The 17,412-nt window shown below is 44.0% G+C and overlaps 1 protein-coding gene across 1 annotated transcript; it reads right to left on the bottom strand.

Annotated features, from left to right (window-relative positions):
- Positions 1 to 11,355: 11,355 nt before the first annotated feature.
- BAMBI (BMP and activin membrane bound inhibitor) lies at positions 11,356 to 16,837 on the bottom strand. The gene is made up of 3 exons (XM_049777242.1): positions 16,629 to 16,837; positions 12,547 to 12,834; positions 11,356 to 12,090 (listed from the first exon to the last, which is right to left on the bottom strand). Exons 1-3 carry the CDS (start codon positions 16,702 to 16,704, stop codon positions 11,672 to 11,674), a joined length of 783 nt encoding a protein of 260 aa, XP_049633199.1. The 5' UTR covers positions 16,705 to 16,837; the 3' UTR covers positions 11,356 to 11,671.
- Positions 16,838 to 17,412: the final 575 nt, after the last annotated feature.

The raw sequence follows: 17,412 nt of genomic DNA, 5'->3' as shown, positions 1-17,412 counted from the left end.
CAGAGAAACAGCTTACAAAACACATGCTTTGCATGCAGGATGCCCTGGTTCAATTTCTGGACCCTTGAAAAATATCAGGAATGACCAACAACCCCCTAGCACCAACCTTGAGTAATCTCTGAGCATTGCTATGAAGAACCCCCCACCAAAAACAAAAACAAAACAAAACAAAACAAAACAAAAAACCAGAAAGCAAGCCTTCTTAGTAGTCCTCACTTAATTTGTGTTCTACAAGTAAGGTCTGAAATAAAATTTAAATGCTTCTCTTGTGCTCCTATGGAGATGACCTTCTCTAGCTGTTTACACAGATCCCCAAGGAACAAGACTAAGGGGCTGATATCACCTGTGTTCCATGAACTGTGACTTGGCCCTCTGTGGACTTCTAATTCTGCAGAGCAAACAAACTACTACTATCATTCAACAGGTGTGTATTCATTAACAGGATACAAAAGCAAGGTATTTGTGGTAACAGGGAGCACATAACTTTCCTTCCTGAGCTGGGAGAGGATTAACCCAAGCTGCTAGGTGCTGATACAAATACCCTTAATAAGTAACAGTTTTCAGCAAGGGATATTAATGTTTCAATATGTTTGTCCATTGGAACCAAATTGATGGCACAGAAGGTACGGAGCTTGCCTAACAAGCAGCCCACCTGCATTCAATCTCTGGTATTCCATATGGTCCCAAAGCCCTGCCTGGAAAGATGCCTCAGCTCAGAGCCAAGAGTAAGCACTGAGCATTGCTGGGAGTGGCTTAAAAACTAAAACCAAACAGAAATGTTTTTATAGAACAAAATTAAATATTTAACTACTGTTCTGAGTAAAATACATACAGGTTAAATTGGGCAACCTAAAGGTGACCACAAATAAAGGATTAACATCATTCGGTCTTTGAATCTCATTGTTACTGTGTTCCCACATATCACTGTGTATTTGTTCTAACCAGTGTGAGGACTCATAAAGAAGCAGTGCCTGGTACGACTGGCCAACATTTACAACTTTGCATTGAGTCAAATTGCAATTTGCATGATCTCACTGAACCCAACAGCCCAATTGCTGGTAATATACTTGCAGTTAACTGACTCAGGAAGCAGAGAGATAAATACTCTGGAGGCCAAACCGTCAGTAAAATATCTAGGGATGCCTCAGCTGCAAAAACTTTTACCTGGCAAGCATGAGGTCTTAAGTTGCATCCCTGCAACTATGCTGTCCAATACAGTGCAACTCCAGAGCATCCACCGGTTGGTGTGTTGGGGAACTGTGATCAGAAGTGTAACCCACAGTGAGCTCTAAGCCAGAATCAATGTGTACAAGCACTACAGCTAAGAGTTAAGAACTGAGCTGCTACCCTGCCCAAAACAGCAGCAGCAAAAGCAAAGGGAATACAAGGGAGAAGAAAGTCAAGAGTTTTGTTTTTGGCTTTGGGGCCATTCCTGATCACCACCCTTGGCAGGCTCTGGGGACCATATATGTATGGTGCCAGGATCAACCCCTGTTCAGGATGTACAAGGCTACCCTACCCTCTGTACCATCTTTCTGGCTCAGAAAGCCAAGTTTGTATGTGAACCCAGGTCTCTTGAAAGCCCAACCCATTCACTGCTACACCATAGCCACAGAAACACTAGCATGGTCACATCCAACTCCTGTTTTTATTTCACACAAATTTCTACAAGGCCAAGTGGAAGTCCCAGACTCAGGTGCTTGGCCCTGTTTTCCTAAAACAGGAATAAAGAAGATAGCCAATTTCAGAATTACCTCACCAACTTCTCCCCCTGGAAGGTATTGACTTGCTGGATAATCTGAAGAAGGGTTTATTTGGTTTTGATTTTTTTTTTTAATTTCACTTGTTTGCTGCTAGGGTGGCACTGTGCCTAATCCAGAGTCTCTGGGACACAGGAACAAGGAGTCCAGAAACTGCCCCTGGGGTCACCCTATCCAGAGGCCACAGGACATGAGGACAGGCCAGCCCAGCATTTCCGCTGCGCAAGTCAAACTTGGGTTAATGAAAATCCTGGGACCCAGCTGGATATGCTTCATTGCTGGGAGCAGGAGAAAAGGACGCCATAAATCTTCTGCCACAAAGAAAGGGTCTGGCTTCCCATATCCAATAAACAAATTGAGCATTTCAAAGCAACATGTTAGCTATCACCTCAATTTGCATACACATGCCAACAAACAACATCCCCTTGTTAGAAGAGATAGTTAAGGAGGTTGGGTTTTTATTGTCCCAACCAAGTCCTTTGACAAATTGAACTTCTAACCTGCTTTGCCATAGAGTGTAGGGCAGGAAGAAATGACCCTTGAAATTTTGCAAGCCTGATGGGGAGCCTCCCAACCCAGAGCCCCCCTCTCTGAGCCCCTGCAGGCAACCTCCCAACCCAGAGGCCCCTCTCCTCCTGGCTTGGATAGCCCAACCCAGGAGACAGACATGGTTTCCCACGATCCCTGCTCATCCTCCATCAAGTTTGGCAGATAAAATGTGTTTTCCACTAGCCAAACTTGCCTTCAAATTTGCCCACCACCACAATGTTACTTGGAAAGAGACAGGGATTCCTCTTTTCCACAAATGTTTAACAAACACTGTGGGAAGCAAGTTGACATTGGTTTGAGTCAGAGTTCTTAGGAAAATATCGATTGGTGTATTAATAAAACATTTTCTAATAAACAAAAGGAAGGTGGGACACTAGAAATAAATTGGGAATTGAGAAGGAATAAATAAGCACACGTAAACACCTTTTGTTGTTTTTAAAATGAATTTGCCTTTGGTTGCTTAAAGTTAACTCTGCATAAGGATATTACATTAAAATTAATTTTAATTTGCCTTTGATTATTTAAATTAATCTCTATTCAAAGAACAGAAAATGGTACTCAGGATAAGCATTATCACTGAGATATAGCCCTAGTCTCACACAAATTTATATATATAGTTATATACATGTATATACAACTATATATATACATATATATGTATGTATATATACATATATATGTATGTATATATATATATATATGGTTTTGTTTTGGAGTCACACATGGCAATGCTGAGGGATTGCTCTCACTTTGGGCTCTACAGTCAAGAAACACTCCTATATGTTACTCAGAGGACTATATGAGATACTGAAAAAATTAAATTGGGGTTGACCACATGCAAGGCAAGCAAGCACCCTGCTCACTGTTTTATCTTTCCAGCCTGCATTAAGTAATATTTTTGGGAGGGTTTGGGTTTTTGGGTCACACCCGGTGGCATTCAGGGCTTACTCCTGGCTCTGTGCTCAGAAATGACTTCTGGCAGGCACAAGGAACTATCTGAGATGCCAGGATTTGAACCAATCTCGATCGACTGTGTGCAAGGCAAATGCCCTACTGCTGTGCTATCATCTTTATGGCCCCCATAAGTAATACTTTTAAGAGAACTAGATAAGACTTTAACAGGGACTAAGGCACTTAGCTTGCACACTGCCAACCTCCATTAAAGCCCCCGCCCCAATGTAGATGGTCCCTTGAGCACCTCCAGGAGTAATTTCTGAGTGCAGAGATAGAAAAATCCTCAGAAACACCAGGTATGGCCCAGAAGCCTTGTCCCTTAAAAAGAAAGCAAGATAATAAATTTCTAAGAGCCATCTAATAATAAAAAAAAAGAACATATTATTAAAGTCTAAATTTTAAAACTACAAATGATGTATAAAAGCCATGTAAGTTTGTAAGTAGAAGGTAATCTTTTCATGAAAATGCTAAGTATTTGGGGGCTGGTAGAGGTCAAGGCTGGGTGGGGAGAAGGCAATTTGTAACCCTTAGTATGTCCTTAAATAACAAATACAACAAGCTCTTCTTTGCCTTTGTTTTCTCAGATTAAAGGTTCATTTCCAAGGGAAGAAAACCAGAAAAATTGCCAAAGTTGTCCTGGGTGGGTGGGATAAGCTTTTCAAGATGAAATATGAACTCAGCTTCCCTCCAGCTTCTCTCCCTATTTGAACCCAAACTCTCCATGACTTCTCTTCTTAATTCTTTAGAGCAATACTATTAGCTAATAATCCTACATATTTTAAAATGCTAAAATCAAAACACTACTCTTAGTTTATACCTCAGTGGAAATGAGAATCTTTAGCTTAGCAAGTTTCGAAGGTGGGCTGCGCCAATTGACCTTGGCAATGCTTCATTAATTTTCATTAATTTTCAGGCCCATTTGAATGTTCTCTTCAAACTCCCTTCATTAGCAGTTTGTTTTCTTTTAGACTTCCCGTGCAAAAATTATAAATCTGCAAGATAATGGTTTTGGGGCTAAAGAGAAGAACAAATTCTGCTTATTTGCTGATAATCTGAAATTCAAATGCCTAATGAGGGAGGCCATTTCACTCTGCCTTTGAGCCAGATTGTTAAAATGTACAAAGATTATTTATTGATCCTCATTCCTCTGGGAGTTCACAGTTTAAATCTTAACTTCCAGTGAGAAATACCCTATTTACTGAGGCAATTGTGATTTAAAGTCTAGTATCTAGATTATTTGATTTTATTATATTAAAGTCACTAACACTTGAGACCTGAGAAGTGTGGTGTTTTTCCACTGTCCTCCTAGTTCCCTAGGGAAATTCCAAGGGGAAGAGATCAGGGATAAAGAGTTTTTCTGTATTTCTCTTGCCTTTATCTGCTAAAACAATTTTTATTCCATTAAGTTTGTAATGCAAGGTCTTTCCGAGTGAATTTACACAACAGCCTCGGACTTTATTAATTCATCACAGCTAACTTTGTCTTCACATGTCTAAAAACAAATCGCTGACTTCTCACAAATTCCAAAATCTACTGACATATTGCCTTGAAAATGGTTAGATATAAAATTATTCCAACATGCCAAAGATCATTCAGCTGACCTGAAACTATGGAACCCTTTGGCATATGATAGTTATCAGCTGATCTTTCTGGTAGTCTATTCAGCATTAATTAGTCCAACACCAGTGTAGCCTATAAACTAGAGGTAAGTTAACACATTTGAAATAGTCCCTAGAAGGGACTATCCAGCCACCCCTTCTAGATGAATCTCCTAAATATCTTTAGAGCTACCTGGAGTATTCTCCAGGATGATTTTTTCCTTTAGTGCCTTTTCAGTTGGTAGTAATATGACTTGTAACTCTCCGCTCAGCATAAACACATCAGAAGTATAGCAGCCCAAACACAATCATGTATGTAATCAGGGTGTTTAAATAAAAAAATATATATATATACACCTCAAAAAAAAAAAAAAAGAAGTATAGCAGGTAGAGTCTCTGAGAAATTGCTCATGGAGGAAGTTAAGACTCTTATCTGGTTGGACTTAGCTATACCACCTTCCTATTTCTGTCTCCAAATTTCCCAAAGATCAGACAAGTGCATTCTCTTCACTATGCTGCAAAACCATACGTACAGTGCCAGGTACCAGGTGCAAAGATGTGGCTCAGTGGCAGAGTAGCAGCCTTGTAAGAGTGAGGTGAGGGCATGTGCTCATCACTGTCTCCTCCACTGACTCTCCCTAGACTCCTTTTGTGATCCCCAGAATCACCAGGATCATGTGACCACATGTGAGAGCCACATCTGGTGCTCCTCAGACATTGCAATGACAACAGACAACAACAAAGGGCAGGGGGAAACAGCAACAAGGTGTGCAGTGTTAGCTTACTTGACAATTTATAATGTCCAAATTTGAAAGAGTATTTCATCAGTTTTCACTGGACTTGACTTTGGGGGAGGGGGCTGGGCCACACTCGGTGATGCGCAGGGGTGACTCCTGACTATGCGCTCAGAAATCACTCTTGGCTTAGGGGACCATATGGGACGCTGGGATTCTAACCACCATCTTTCCTGGATCAGCTGTGTGCAAGGCAAATGCCCTACTGCTGTGCTATCACTCTGGTCCTATAGACTTGACTTTTTAACCAGACTACTACTTCTCTTTTCACTAATATATTTTTTCGTGATGCTCAAGATAACCAGACTCTCATGAAAGGCAAGTGCTCTATCTCTGAACAGCATTCCTGGCCTTTTCAAAGACTTTTACAGGGTTCACACTGGCAAAGCTTGGCACAGTGATTTATCTGGCCTGGTCAATAATACTGGGTGCCATCAGGGACAAACCTGGCAACTCTTGGGGCCAGGAAATGCCAGCAATGGAATTTAGGGGTAGGCACTGACACTTGAGCTGTGACCTCAAACCTACCCACTTTTAGGGGTAGGCTCTTGCACTTGAGCTGTGACCCCAGCCCAGCTTGCTGCCTTTGAAATTGCAGACTGAGGTCAGCGTTCACAGAGTTGGTCAAGGGAAGAGAGAGTGGATGTCTGGAATTATATATCTTTTCCCACTGTAAGAGTGACTCAAAGCGTCATTAACTGAAGTCGCTTTATTCAGAAGAATTCATTAGATTTTTCACTCACCAAGATTGCATTCTTCCCCCAATTTTGAAGGTTTTCCCCAAACTATCTAGAGAATCATTTACAATTTCTTAGAAGTATCTACGTGGCAAATTGAAATTGATAGTAGTAGTTTGGTTAGACTCAAACACAAACTGTTGGAGTCATTCTGATATGGTGTCTGATTCTTGATGTCCTCAGTGAATGCCATTTGGAAAAGCTGAAAAAGCTAAATAGGGTGTCATTCTGCAAAATGCCAAAACTCAAATTGTCTGAGAAGATAATATACTCATCAGGAACTACCTGAATTCAAAAATGTTAAAACATAGTACAGAGGTTAAGTCACTTACTTGTCTTGCACACGGTCAATCCCAGTTCTGATCCCCAGCACTTCTGAGTACTGACCCCTGCATACAGTCAAGAGTTGTCCCTGAGCACAACTGGTTGTGGCCCCAATCCCTACCATCCCTCAAAGTGAAATCCAGTCTGCAGATCTAAATTCAAAAACGTCTGAAATGTTAAAATGTTGAGTACAGGGGCTGAAAAGATAGCATGGAGTTAAGGCATTTGCTTTGAATGCAGAAGGACGGTGGTTCAAATCCTGGCATCCCATATGGTCCCTGGAGCCTGCCAGGAGTGATTTCTGAGTGTAGAGCCAGGAGTAATCCCTGAGCACTGCCGGGTGTGACCCAAAAACCAAAAAAAAAAAAAAAAAAAAAAAAGTCAAGTACAAATAGCCACTGCACACGTAATAGGCAAAAGGTTGAGACCTTTTGAGAAAATATTGGGCGGTATTTCTCAACCAAAAAAAAAAATGTGGCCTTCTTGACCCCTAAAATATTCAAAGGGACCCATAGGTGGAAATGGCTTAACAGGGGAGTCAGAGATTGATACTAGGGGGCCCAACCTGTGCAGCTCGGGGGATCACGGGAAGGAAAGTTCAGGAAAGGGGCAGTCTGAAACAAGCTGAAAATCACTATTCGTTTATCCCAGTCTTGAGCACATTAGCAAAAATGCTTATTACATTCCTAGAAATAATCTTATAGAGTACTATTATTCCTTCACTTTATTGGTAACACAGCTGAGCTGAAATCATTTGCCCACGATTAGACAGCTCATGGAGACAAAGTCAGGCAATGAAACTCTGCATGCACTTGAGCACTTCACGGTTGAGTCTCATCACACCCTGTAACTTCGGAAGGTCTGAAATTCTTTGGCCTAAGAGACAAAGAGAACCAATTAGAGGTTATAAGGGGGAAAAGCTGCCCTGGCCCCAAAAATGCTAGTTCCAAACTCATGATACTAGATGCCACTGCTTTCAAGCTCTTAGCCTATAATCAACCCATATTGAAACCAGATTTACAGCTCTAAAGAGGAGAGCTTTGTGATTTTCTAAAGCAGACATGTTTGGTATTTTAGAAGGTCAAACACCCCTATGGTGCAGTGTTTTTAATAAAATCAGTTCAGCCGAAATTAGAGACACACTAGTCCATTTCTAGGAAGTCTCTGAACCGTTAAGAATAAGGTAGGAAAAATAACATAAAAGACATAATCACATACAGATAAATGTTTTCCAAGCATGAATGGAACGTGTGTAGTTATACACAGGTAAATCTATTCCCATTTGTCTCCTGTGTGGGCAAATTTTCACTTAGGAAGAAAATGACTTTTGAGGGGACGAGTTTCTATACCAATAATAAACCAAGATCTGTTCCCTTGGAACAACACCTCAGACTAACAGCACTCATCTCAGAGGGAAAAGCAACTTAACCCATCTGCTTTTTCTTGCATCAGGTATAGTTATTCCATGAAGGCTATTTAGCTCCACTCTTGGAAACACCTACACTCATCAGAAAGCAATTCTAGAATCTAGATTTAGATTATTGTAAACATCAAAGTTGAGAAACCTGCAAAATTTCAGTCAAAAGCTCATGGGATACAGATTAGACTTTAAACCAGTGGCAAGGGTGTGTGCAAATATTCTGTGAATGAGGGTAACTGGGTAGAGGTGAGTGGGTTGGGGAATTGTATTGAATGAGATAGGCCAGACTATTCTCTGACTAGAAAGAGCCCCAAAATACTCAGTGTGACTAACCTGGTGCCATACCCACCAGGAAAGTGAACAGACTTTTTTTTTTGTTTGTTTTTTGTTTTTGGGCCACACCCGGCATTGCTCAGGGGTTACTCCTGGCTGTCTGCTCAGAAATAGCTCCTGGCAGGCACGGGGGACCATATGGGACACCGGGATTCGAACCAACCACCTTTGGTCCTGGATCAGCTGCTTGCAAGGCAAATGCCGCTGTGCTATCTCTCCAGGCCCTGATTTTTTTTTTTTCTTAATCAAAAAACTAGAATAAGGGTAGCAACTACAGAACCAAGTGAAGATACTGTTTTCAACTCTCACCAAGTCAGTTCTTGAGAGAGTGGCAATGGGTCGACCCCGAGTATTTCCTGCTGGATGAAATCTACTAAATATTAAAGAATCTCAAAGAATCTGGTTTTGGTCTATTGCTTTCTTTCTTCCAACAAATGACTGAGTTCTTAGTTTAGTGGTGCTTGAAAGAAATGAGGTGTCAAGAAAATAAAAGCAGAGCCCAGAGTGCTTAAATACTTGAAGACTCATTAGGCTTGCATGAAATGAAAATGGGAGTATCTTGCTTTTTGCAAGTTGCAAGATTATCGCAAACAGAGCTAGAATGTGTAAGGGAAAGCAGACATTTCACCAGTTACAATTTTGATCAATGCCTCTCTCTTTTAGCTACCTCAAAAGGTGACATCCAAACTTTATCCCTTTTATAAGTGATGGCAGGTTAAGTGTCGAACTTACAAAACACACTACTGGGGCCTAAGCGATAGTACAGTGCATTGGGCGCTGGCTTTGCACAAGGCCAACCTGGGTTCAATGACAGCACCACCAGAAGTGATTCCTGAGTGCAGAGCCAGGGGTGACCTCTGAGCATCATTGGGTGTAGCTAAAAATAAATAAAGGCACACTACAAATGCTGCCCTTTAGTAAAATGCTTGTTTATTCCATAGCCTAATTTGAATGGGGCTGTGGTCCATTAACTATTAAATAGTCTAGGTACTCATTTTAATGTATCAGAAAGTATGAAAATAATCCTTTAACATTGATTAAAGAAACCCCCATACTCAAATATGCAGGCTATAGGTTGAACTTTAAGAAAAAGTTTCAAATAAAAAGAACAGAAGGGGGGTGGGCGGAGAGATAGCACAGCAGTAGGGCATTTGCCTTGCATGCAGCTAACCCAGGACGAAAAGTGATTCGAATTCCAGCATCCCATACAGTCCCCTGTGCCTGCCAGGAGTGATTTCTGAATATAGAGGCAGGAGTGAGCCCGAAAAGAATTTTTGGGCCATGTGTGACCCAAAAAAGAAAATAAAACAAAAAGAACTGAAGGGGAGAACCCTACATGGCAAACTATTTTCACATTTAAGATTAAAAAAGACCCACTTGGAGGAAAATACACAAATGTGACCTGTGTATAGTTCAAATTAGCAAAGTTATCAGGCTAGTAAAAGTCCTGTAGACATGGGAACACAGTTCCTTTGCTGGATTAGACTAAAGCCAGTCTTCCATTTCTTACGTTTCTGAGGACACTCTGGTTAGGAAGTCTAGTAGAGCACTGTTATTCCAATCACAATTGGTATGTAAAGCTGAAGACTTTTCTGAAGCTTTTTATATTTTGGCTTTTGGGCCACACCTGGTGATAGGGCCTGAAGGAACCACAGGTAGTGCCAGGATCAAACTTGGGTCAACTGAGTACAAGGCAAGGCCCAAACACCAAAAAAATTAAAAAAATTAAAAAAAGAAACAAGGCAAGTGCCCTACCCCCTGTATTATTGCTTTGACCTAAGTCATTGTTTTGTCCCTTGGCCCACACCTGAAGTCAGGGGACCACATCAATGGCAGGGTTTGAACTCAAGTTGACTACATGCAAGGCAAGCACCCGACTAGGCGGTACGAGTGCTCTGGCCCAGTTCTTAACCTTAATACTAGGAGAATCTGGGCCCAGAGAGATAGCACAGCAGCGTTTGCCTTGCAAGCAACTGATCCAGGACGAAAGGTGGTGGTTCGAAACCTGGTGTCCCATATGGTCCCCTGTGCCTGCCAGGAGCTATTTCTGAGCAGACAGCCAGGAGTAGCCCCTGAGCAACGCCGGGTGTGGCCCAAAAACTTAAAAAAAAAAAGAATACTAGGAGAATCAGACAATAAATATGGCTCAATTTGGGCCCCAAATATTTTGCTTTGAGAGGAACAAATTCATCAAGAGTAAAACTAGAAAAGTAGAGATTAGCTACTTTTTGGGGGGCCACACCCCCTGATGCTCAGGAGTTACTCCTGGCTATGCACTCAGAAATCGCTCCTGACTTGGACGACCATATGGGACGCTGGGGGATAGAACTTCAGTCCGTCCTAGGCTAGCGGGGCAAGGCAGATGCCTTACCGCTCCGCATCACTGCTCCAGCCCCTAGTGTGTCTTTCTTGATTGGAGGTAGACATTTTCAAAAGTATTACAGAGCAAGTGGATCAAGTTCGTGTAGATTGCCTTTGCTAAATTCATAAAAATGATCACCATATCAGGCAGTATAAATAAACTTGTGATTTCTTAGATAAAAGCAAAAAAACAAAAACCAGAATTAACCCAAGATGTTGTGTTTAAATCACTGAACTATACGCATTCAGAAATCCTCCTTATTGAGAAAAATCACACAGGTGCAGTCAAAGAATAAACAAGATTTTGTTTTTGTGCGAAAGAAAAAAAAAAAAAACTGGTCAAATTCTGAGTCAAGAACTAACCATGAACAACAACAGATTTTCATTGGTATAATTAACATGTAGTTCTTTACATTTTCCACTTCGTTTTTAATTTAGGACAAGACATCGCTAAATTTCAGACAAAATATATAATATATATATATTGTATCTTAAAATCTTTACAATAAGTCAAGTTGCAGGAACTTGCACAGAGCACATTTGAGTTTATTTAGGCACTCCATTTTTCGCTCCCTCCGATGGAAAGAACCCTGGTAATAGTGTGTACAGAGTCTTCCTCCTTGCTTTTGAATCATTTTTAAAGCAAATAATAATACATTTGACTGTATTTTAAGTCTGTGCAAATAATCCTTCAGAAGAAATAGCCAAGATTCTGTCTGCAGAGGTCATTCTGTTTCTCAAAGATGATGACGCCAAAGTTTGCTTTTGCTTCCGATAAAGTGCTCCTGTCCAGCAGAACTCAAAAGGCCTTTCAGCGTCCAAACAGTCCACTCTGGCTCTGTCATACGAATTCCAGCTTCCCATGCCCACTGTACATGCCCCAGTGAACCAGAGAGAGGATCTTATCGTTGCTGAGGTCTGCTTGCCTCATCTTATCACAGGTCAGACAGCAGTTCTCATGCCCACTCACGGGCACCATGCACTCCAAGTCCAACTTGGCCACCTGCCCCTTTTTGGAATGGTGTCCGTGAAAGCTGTAGTGCAACCGGGACAGCATCTGCTGCCGCTGATCCTGCAGTCTCTTGTTCTCACTTCGCAGCATCCTCAAGGCTAGCATGATAAGCAATACTAAAATCAGCCCTCCAGCTATGGGCACTGCGATCACAGCAGCCCGGAACCACAGCTCCTTGGAAGAAGTCAGCTCCTGCACTTTGGTGATGAGGTTTCTGCTCCCGTCATGCTGGTACCGGTTGCCTTGTCCTAGCGAAGTACAAACAGAATAATCAAAGTTCGCCCCTCCACTCTAGAACTACACCGTCTACCCTATTTTACACCCAGCACCCCATTAAAATACAGCGCACAGTTCCCTCCAAAGTATTTCAAAAATAGAAAAAAAGCAAAAAAACGATTCCAAGACAGACGCTTACAACGCCATTTGTTTACAGGCTGTCATTACTAAGTGGTAATGGTCTTCTAATGTCTTCAAAATGTTGAAAAAACAGGCAAAGCCTATTATGGAGAGAGACATCTAATGCTCAGGGCAGACATAAAAGCTACTCCACAGAGATGCATCTTTTTGCAGCCAGCCAGCCTTACTTCTCCCGCTGGTGTCCCTAATTACATTAGCAACAAAATCAATAGCAGACATACCAAGTTGGGGCTGTCACAGGCCCATAGATCAGGCCAGCCGCTGGGTTTGAAAGGGCTTCAACCTACCTGCGGCATCCCCCTTGGGAGGAGAGAGCACATCCTGGAGCCCTCTGTAATTGCACATGTCTTCATGACAGCACTCCAACGTGGGCATGCTGGGGCCAGAGTGGTTCTGTGCCTCTTTGGCGTGGCAGATGTCTGCAGTGCTGGCGAGGGAGTCCAGGCAGCCATGCGTGAGTGGGGAGTTGGTGTTCTGGGGATCAAGAAGTCTCGAGAAGCAGGCACTGAGCTCAGATTTACACATGTAGCCCGTGGCCACACAGTGGGCAGCGTCACAGTAGCATCTGATTTCCCCTGGAAACAACATAAGAAAATATAGTCAGCTTCTGCTTCTGAGCCTCTCTAAAAGCGATTGCCAAAGCTCAAGTTCAAAAGCACCAACTTTTGAGAAGGTTCAGCTGATTGCTTACATTTAAAAGGCCAAAACCAGGTAAAAGGGGCAAGTCCTGCAATGCAAACCAGTGTTTACATTTCAAGCCAATTTAACAGAATTTTGATTTCTTTTCATCCCAGTAGCAAAGAATCACAATTTGATTTTGGCTTCTAAAGAGTCAGCTCCTCCTACCCTCCAAAAGTGTGGAAAAACAATACTTGGGGGTTTTGATGGAAAATCACGATGATCTCTGACTCTTAAGGAAAATGCCATCGTTTGTTTATTTTAATCCTATATGACATACCATGTGAAAAATGCTAGACTTTTGAGGGTTTTTTTTTTTTTTCAGTATAAATATCTGATCGGCACTACTGAATTGTTTACTACCTCAAAGGGCTGTGCCAAGATTTAAGAGCTTTAGCTAACACCTTATAAAGTTATTAACTGGTAACACAACAATCTAGAAATTGCTCCGGTCAGGAGGTTTTAAAACTATGAAGCCGGGCAGCTATTTGCAGCCTCTCTAGAAAAGGCAAACTTTGCCTATAAAGATCTTTTCATGCAGAGGAGCTTTTAGTCAGTATATTGTAAAACAGGAACTAGGCAGTTTACAATTAGTGGTTTGCTTGCCAAAGTCAATTTCTTTCAGCCCAAATGGAAAGTCATAAAACTAGGGGTGGGAGAGAGGGGCAAAGCTGCAAGACTAACTTCGTCTACCCCCCCTCCAACTCTCTAGTTTTATACAAGTAATTCAACATGGGATCTGGAGGGGGGGAAACACTGAAACTGAAAATCCTCCGCTGGTTGAATGAAAAATCCTTAAGGAAACCTCAAATTTTTCTACAGGAAGTGATTAAATGTTTCCTTTATAAAACTTATTTTGCAAGTTACAAGTCACTGTTCACATTTTGCTGCAAGATGCGAGATTGGAGGCTTGTAACATCAATTCCTCGTTGAAATCATCTGGGTCTGAGATCTCCCTAAGGTGCTAGCTACTGCTATCCAGCTCAGTGGACTCCAGGTCATTGCCAGAGCTAAAGCTACTGCTGATTGAATTTAAGGCACACGTCTCCTCCCAGCTGCTGGATCTGAGGTTGGTTCTGGGGAGTGCTAAGGACCTCCACTCTGAAATTAGACACCAGGACATTGCTGCTTTCACAACTCTTTCCACCCTCACGTTCTTCCTCCTCCTCTCTCTGAATGCCCAGAGTAAGGTGTCTCATTTAATTATGTGTCCAAATTCCAGGCCACCTATGGTAGTCTCAGTTTTCACCTGAGGCTGCTAATGCCGGATTCTTAAAAAAAAAAAAAAAAAAAAAAAAAATGCCAACTCAATCCAGACCTTTGGCAATCTTAGTGCAACTATCTAAAGCCTCCGAGGTCTTGGCTCCTCAAATCTGGCCCTGGGAACCAGGTTTGCCACCTCATTCCCCCAGATCTTTCCAGAAGACTGTCAAGTCCTATGCTGACTTTGCAAGAAATTTTCTCTTTCCAGCTGACTTTCTTTTTTGCACAAAGTATATCTTAAGTGGGGATGACCATAGGCTCCTAATCTGACAAACTCCACATCCATGTGTAAGGTAGAAATAAAACAGATTCAAAGTTCATCTTGAGCCTGACAGCTTCTGACCTCAGTACAGGAAAAAAAAAAGAAAGAAAAGAAAAGAAAACTAAAACAAGTAAAGCGGCGATTAACTATTTATGAGAACCTATTTAAAATACTATATTTTCAATGACCCCAAAACAGTCTAATAAAATTTTGACAAGTCACTAGGAAAGTTCTAACAACTTTTCTTTTTTAATTGGAGTCACATTTTTTTTCTGCGGGAGAATGGACTTTTGTATGACTGTATTAAAACTATATTTCTGTCGTTTCATAAAGTTTCTTCCCGTGGCATGCAAAAGGCCAAAAAGGGGACTGGTATTTTGAAACAGGGAACAATGCTCTTCTGTTACCCCCTTTTCTTGTAACTGTATGTAGTGATTAAAACAAAAAAATGTCTGCTTGAGTCAAGATGGCTACAGGAGAGTCTGCTGGCTTCTTTGAAAGCTTTTGAAGTCCACAGCAGTCAGAATTCTCTGATCCCCTAATTATATCATTATCAGGCACATAGTTTCGGTATCTGTGACTTCATGTCAGCCATGTCCCTCCCAGCTCTGCCGGCCTTTGATAGGACCGGCGCCCCCCTCTGCAAGCTGCAAGGCCTGTTATTTTGGGTTAATTACACCCTTCCTTCCAAAATAAATAAATACTGTAGCACATCATCCTTGCTGGGCTAGCTTTATCCTTTAACCTCATGCCTGCTACATTGCAATTAGAGAAAAGTGGGGGTGCAGAAGCTAAATAACGCTTCCTACTTTAAAAAAAAATGTGCAGGGAACAGTAGGCAGGGTTCAAGGAGTTGGGGGAAGCTAGGGGACCTTGAAATCTATTACAGGCACCTCCTAAAACGCCTTCAGGGGAGGAGGGGGAAACTTTCGGGTTTTTTTTGGTTTTTTTTTTTTGCCTTTTCTTCTGCCTTTTTCCAACCCTTAGAGCAGGTTTAGTAAAAAAAGAGGTGAATGGGGCGTGGAGGTCCTGCACGAAACAGAATTGCCTGCACCATCTACATGCAACAGACACGACCCACATGCGTGAACCTTTGAGCTACATGCACCAACACACGGTGGGCAGCAGCATGCTGGGGAAGACAAGTCTCGCCGGTTCCTGCTCACGAAGACACACACACACACACACACGCGCGCGCAGACCCACAAAGACACAGATGCACGGGCAAACTCACACACATGCACGCATGCATGCACACGCACGGGCACTGTGCGACTTGGCAGCCGGGGGTTGCAAAGCCGCAGAGCCCAGCCGAGCCGAGCCGAGCTGAGCCACCCTCGCTGCACCGGGTGGTTCAGAAGTTCACGACCGACTTAATGCAAACTGGAAAAATAAAAAAATAAAAAAAAAAAACCCGCGGTGACAGCTATTTGCCCCTAAGCTGACTCTCACCGCCCGGGGGTGGGGGGGGGGAGCCTGGGATCTCCCCCAAGGGGGTGGCGGCTCAGCTAACCTCCGTGACTTGTCAGAAGGGAGCGACCTGCGGGCTGGAGAGAGAGACAGAGAGAGACAGAGAGAGAGAGAGAGAGAGAGAGAGAGAGAGAGAGAGAGAGAGAGAGAGAGACAGAGACAGAGACAGAGACAGAGAGACAGAGACACACAGAGAGACACAGAGACAGAGAGAGATGTGGGGAAGAGAGGGGAGAGAGATATGTGGGGAAGAGAGAGGGAGAGAGATCTGGGAAGAAAAAGAGACTGGAGGGGAGAGACAGTGAGAAGAGAGAGAGAAAGGAGGAGAGAAAGGAGAGAGAAGAAAGAGAGGAGACAGGAAAGGAGAGAGAAGAGTGAGAAGAGAGAAAGGAGAGAAAGAGGAGAGTGAGGAGAGGAGAGAGTGAGAAAGGAGAGAAGAAAGGAGAAAGAGAAGACAGTGAGAGAAGAGAGAAAGAAGAGAGCAGAGGAGAGAAGAGAAAAAGGAGAAAGATCAGAGTGAGAAAGGAGGAGAGAGAGGAGAAAGAGAGGAGACAGTGAGAGGAGAGAAAGGAGGGAGACAGGGAGACAGAGAGACAGAGACACAGAGAGAGAGGAGAGAGCCCGCGAGCTCGCCCTCCGCTTTCATCGAACGCCAACAAAGCCCGGCCCGGCCCCCCGAGGCGCCCCCGCACCCACCTTTGGTGAGCAGCACGGCCATGGCGCAGAGCTCGAGCTGCAGCCAGACGAAGAAGTAGCTGGAGTGGCGCTCCATGGGCTTGCCCGCCGAGCCCCGGGGCCGCCTCCGACTCCCACTCCCGCGGCGCCAAGTGCATGGGGGCCGGGCGGCCCGGAGCGCCGGGCGCCGTCAGCAGCGCGGCCGCGGCATGGAGCGGGGCGGGCGGGCGGGTTCCGCGAGGCGAGGGAAGACGAGACGAGAGGCAACCCCGATCCCCGCCGAGCAGCCCCGACGCCGCCACCCGCTCGGCCCCGCCAGCGCCCGCTCCGTAGCGCTCGGCTCGGCTCGGCTCGGCTCGGCTCCGCTCTGCGCGCGCTGTAAATAGCGCCCCGCGCCCGCAGCCAGCCCGGCGCCGCCCCGCCCCCGGGCCCGTCGGCGCCGTCCGATTGGCCGCCCGGACACGTCAATCATCTCTCGCAGCCGCCAAGGGGCGTGGCCAGACGGCGGCGAGGAGGGACCTTGCCCCGCGGCTTCCAGCGGCGCCGGCGTCTGCGGCTGCGGGCGGAGCAGCCGCGGGCTCCGGCGCCCCCTCTAGCGGCCGCCCGTGGAGCTGCAGTGCTGGTCCAGCCAGGACCCATAGGATGCTACACCGAGCTACAATTCCCAGTTGTCTTTTGCTTTTTGGATTTTGGTTTTTGGGCCACACCCGGTGACGCTCACGGGCTACTTAGTCCTGGCTTGGCGCTCCGAAATTGCTCCTGGCTTAGGGGGACCCTATTGGGACGCCGGGGGAATTGAACCCAG

Source organism: Suncus etruscus, chromosome 7, assembly GCF_024139225.1.
Source record: "Suncus etruscus isolate mSunEtr1 chromosome 7, mSunEtr1.pri.cur, whole genome shotgun sequence".
In the NCBI taxonomy this organism is placed as follows: domain Eukaryota; kingdom Metazoa; phylum Chordata; class Mammalia; order Eulipotyphla; family Soricidae; genus Suncus; species Suncus etruscus.
This window is presented reverse-complemented; position numbering and strand designations above follow the sequence as displayed.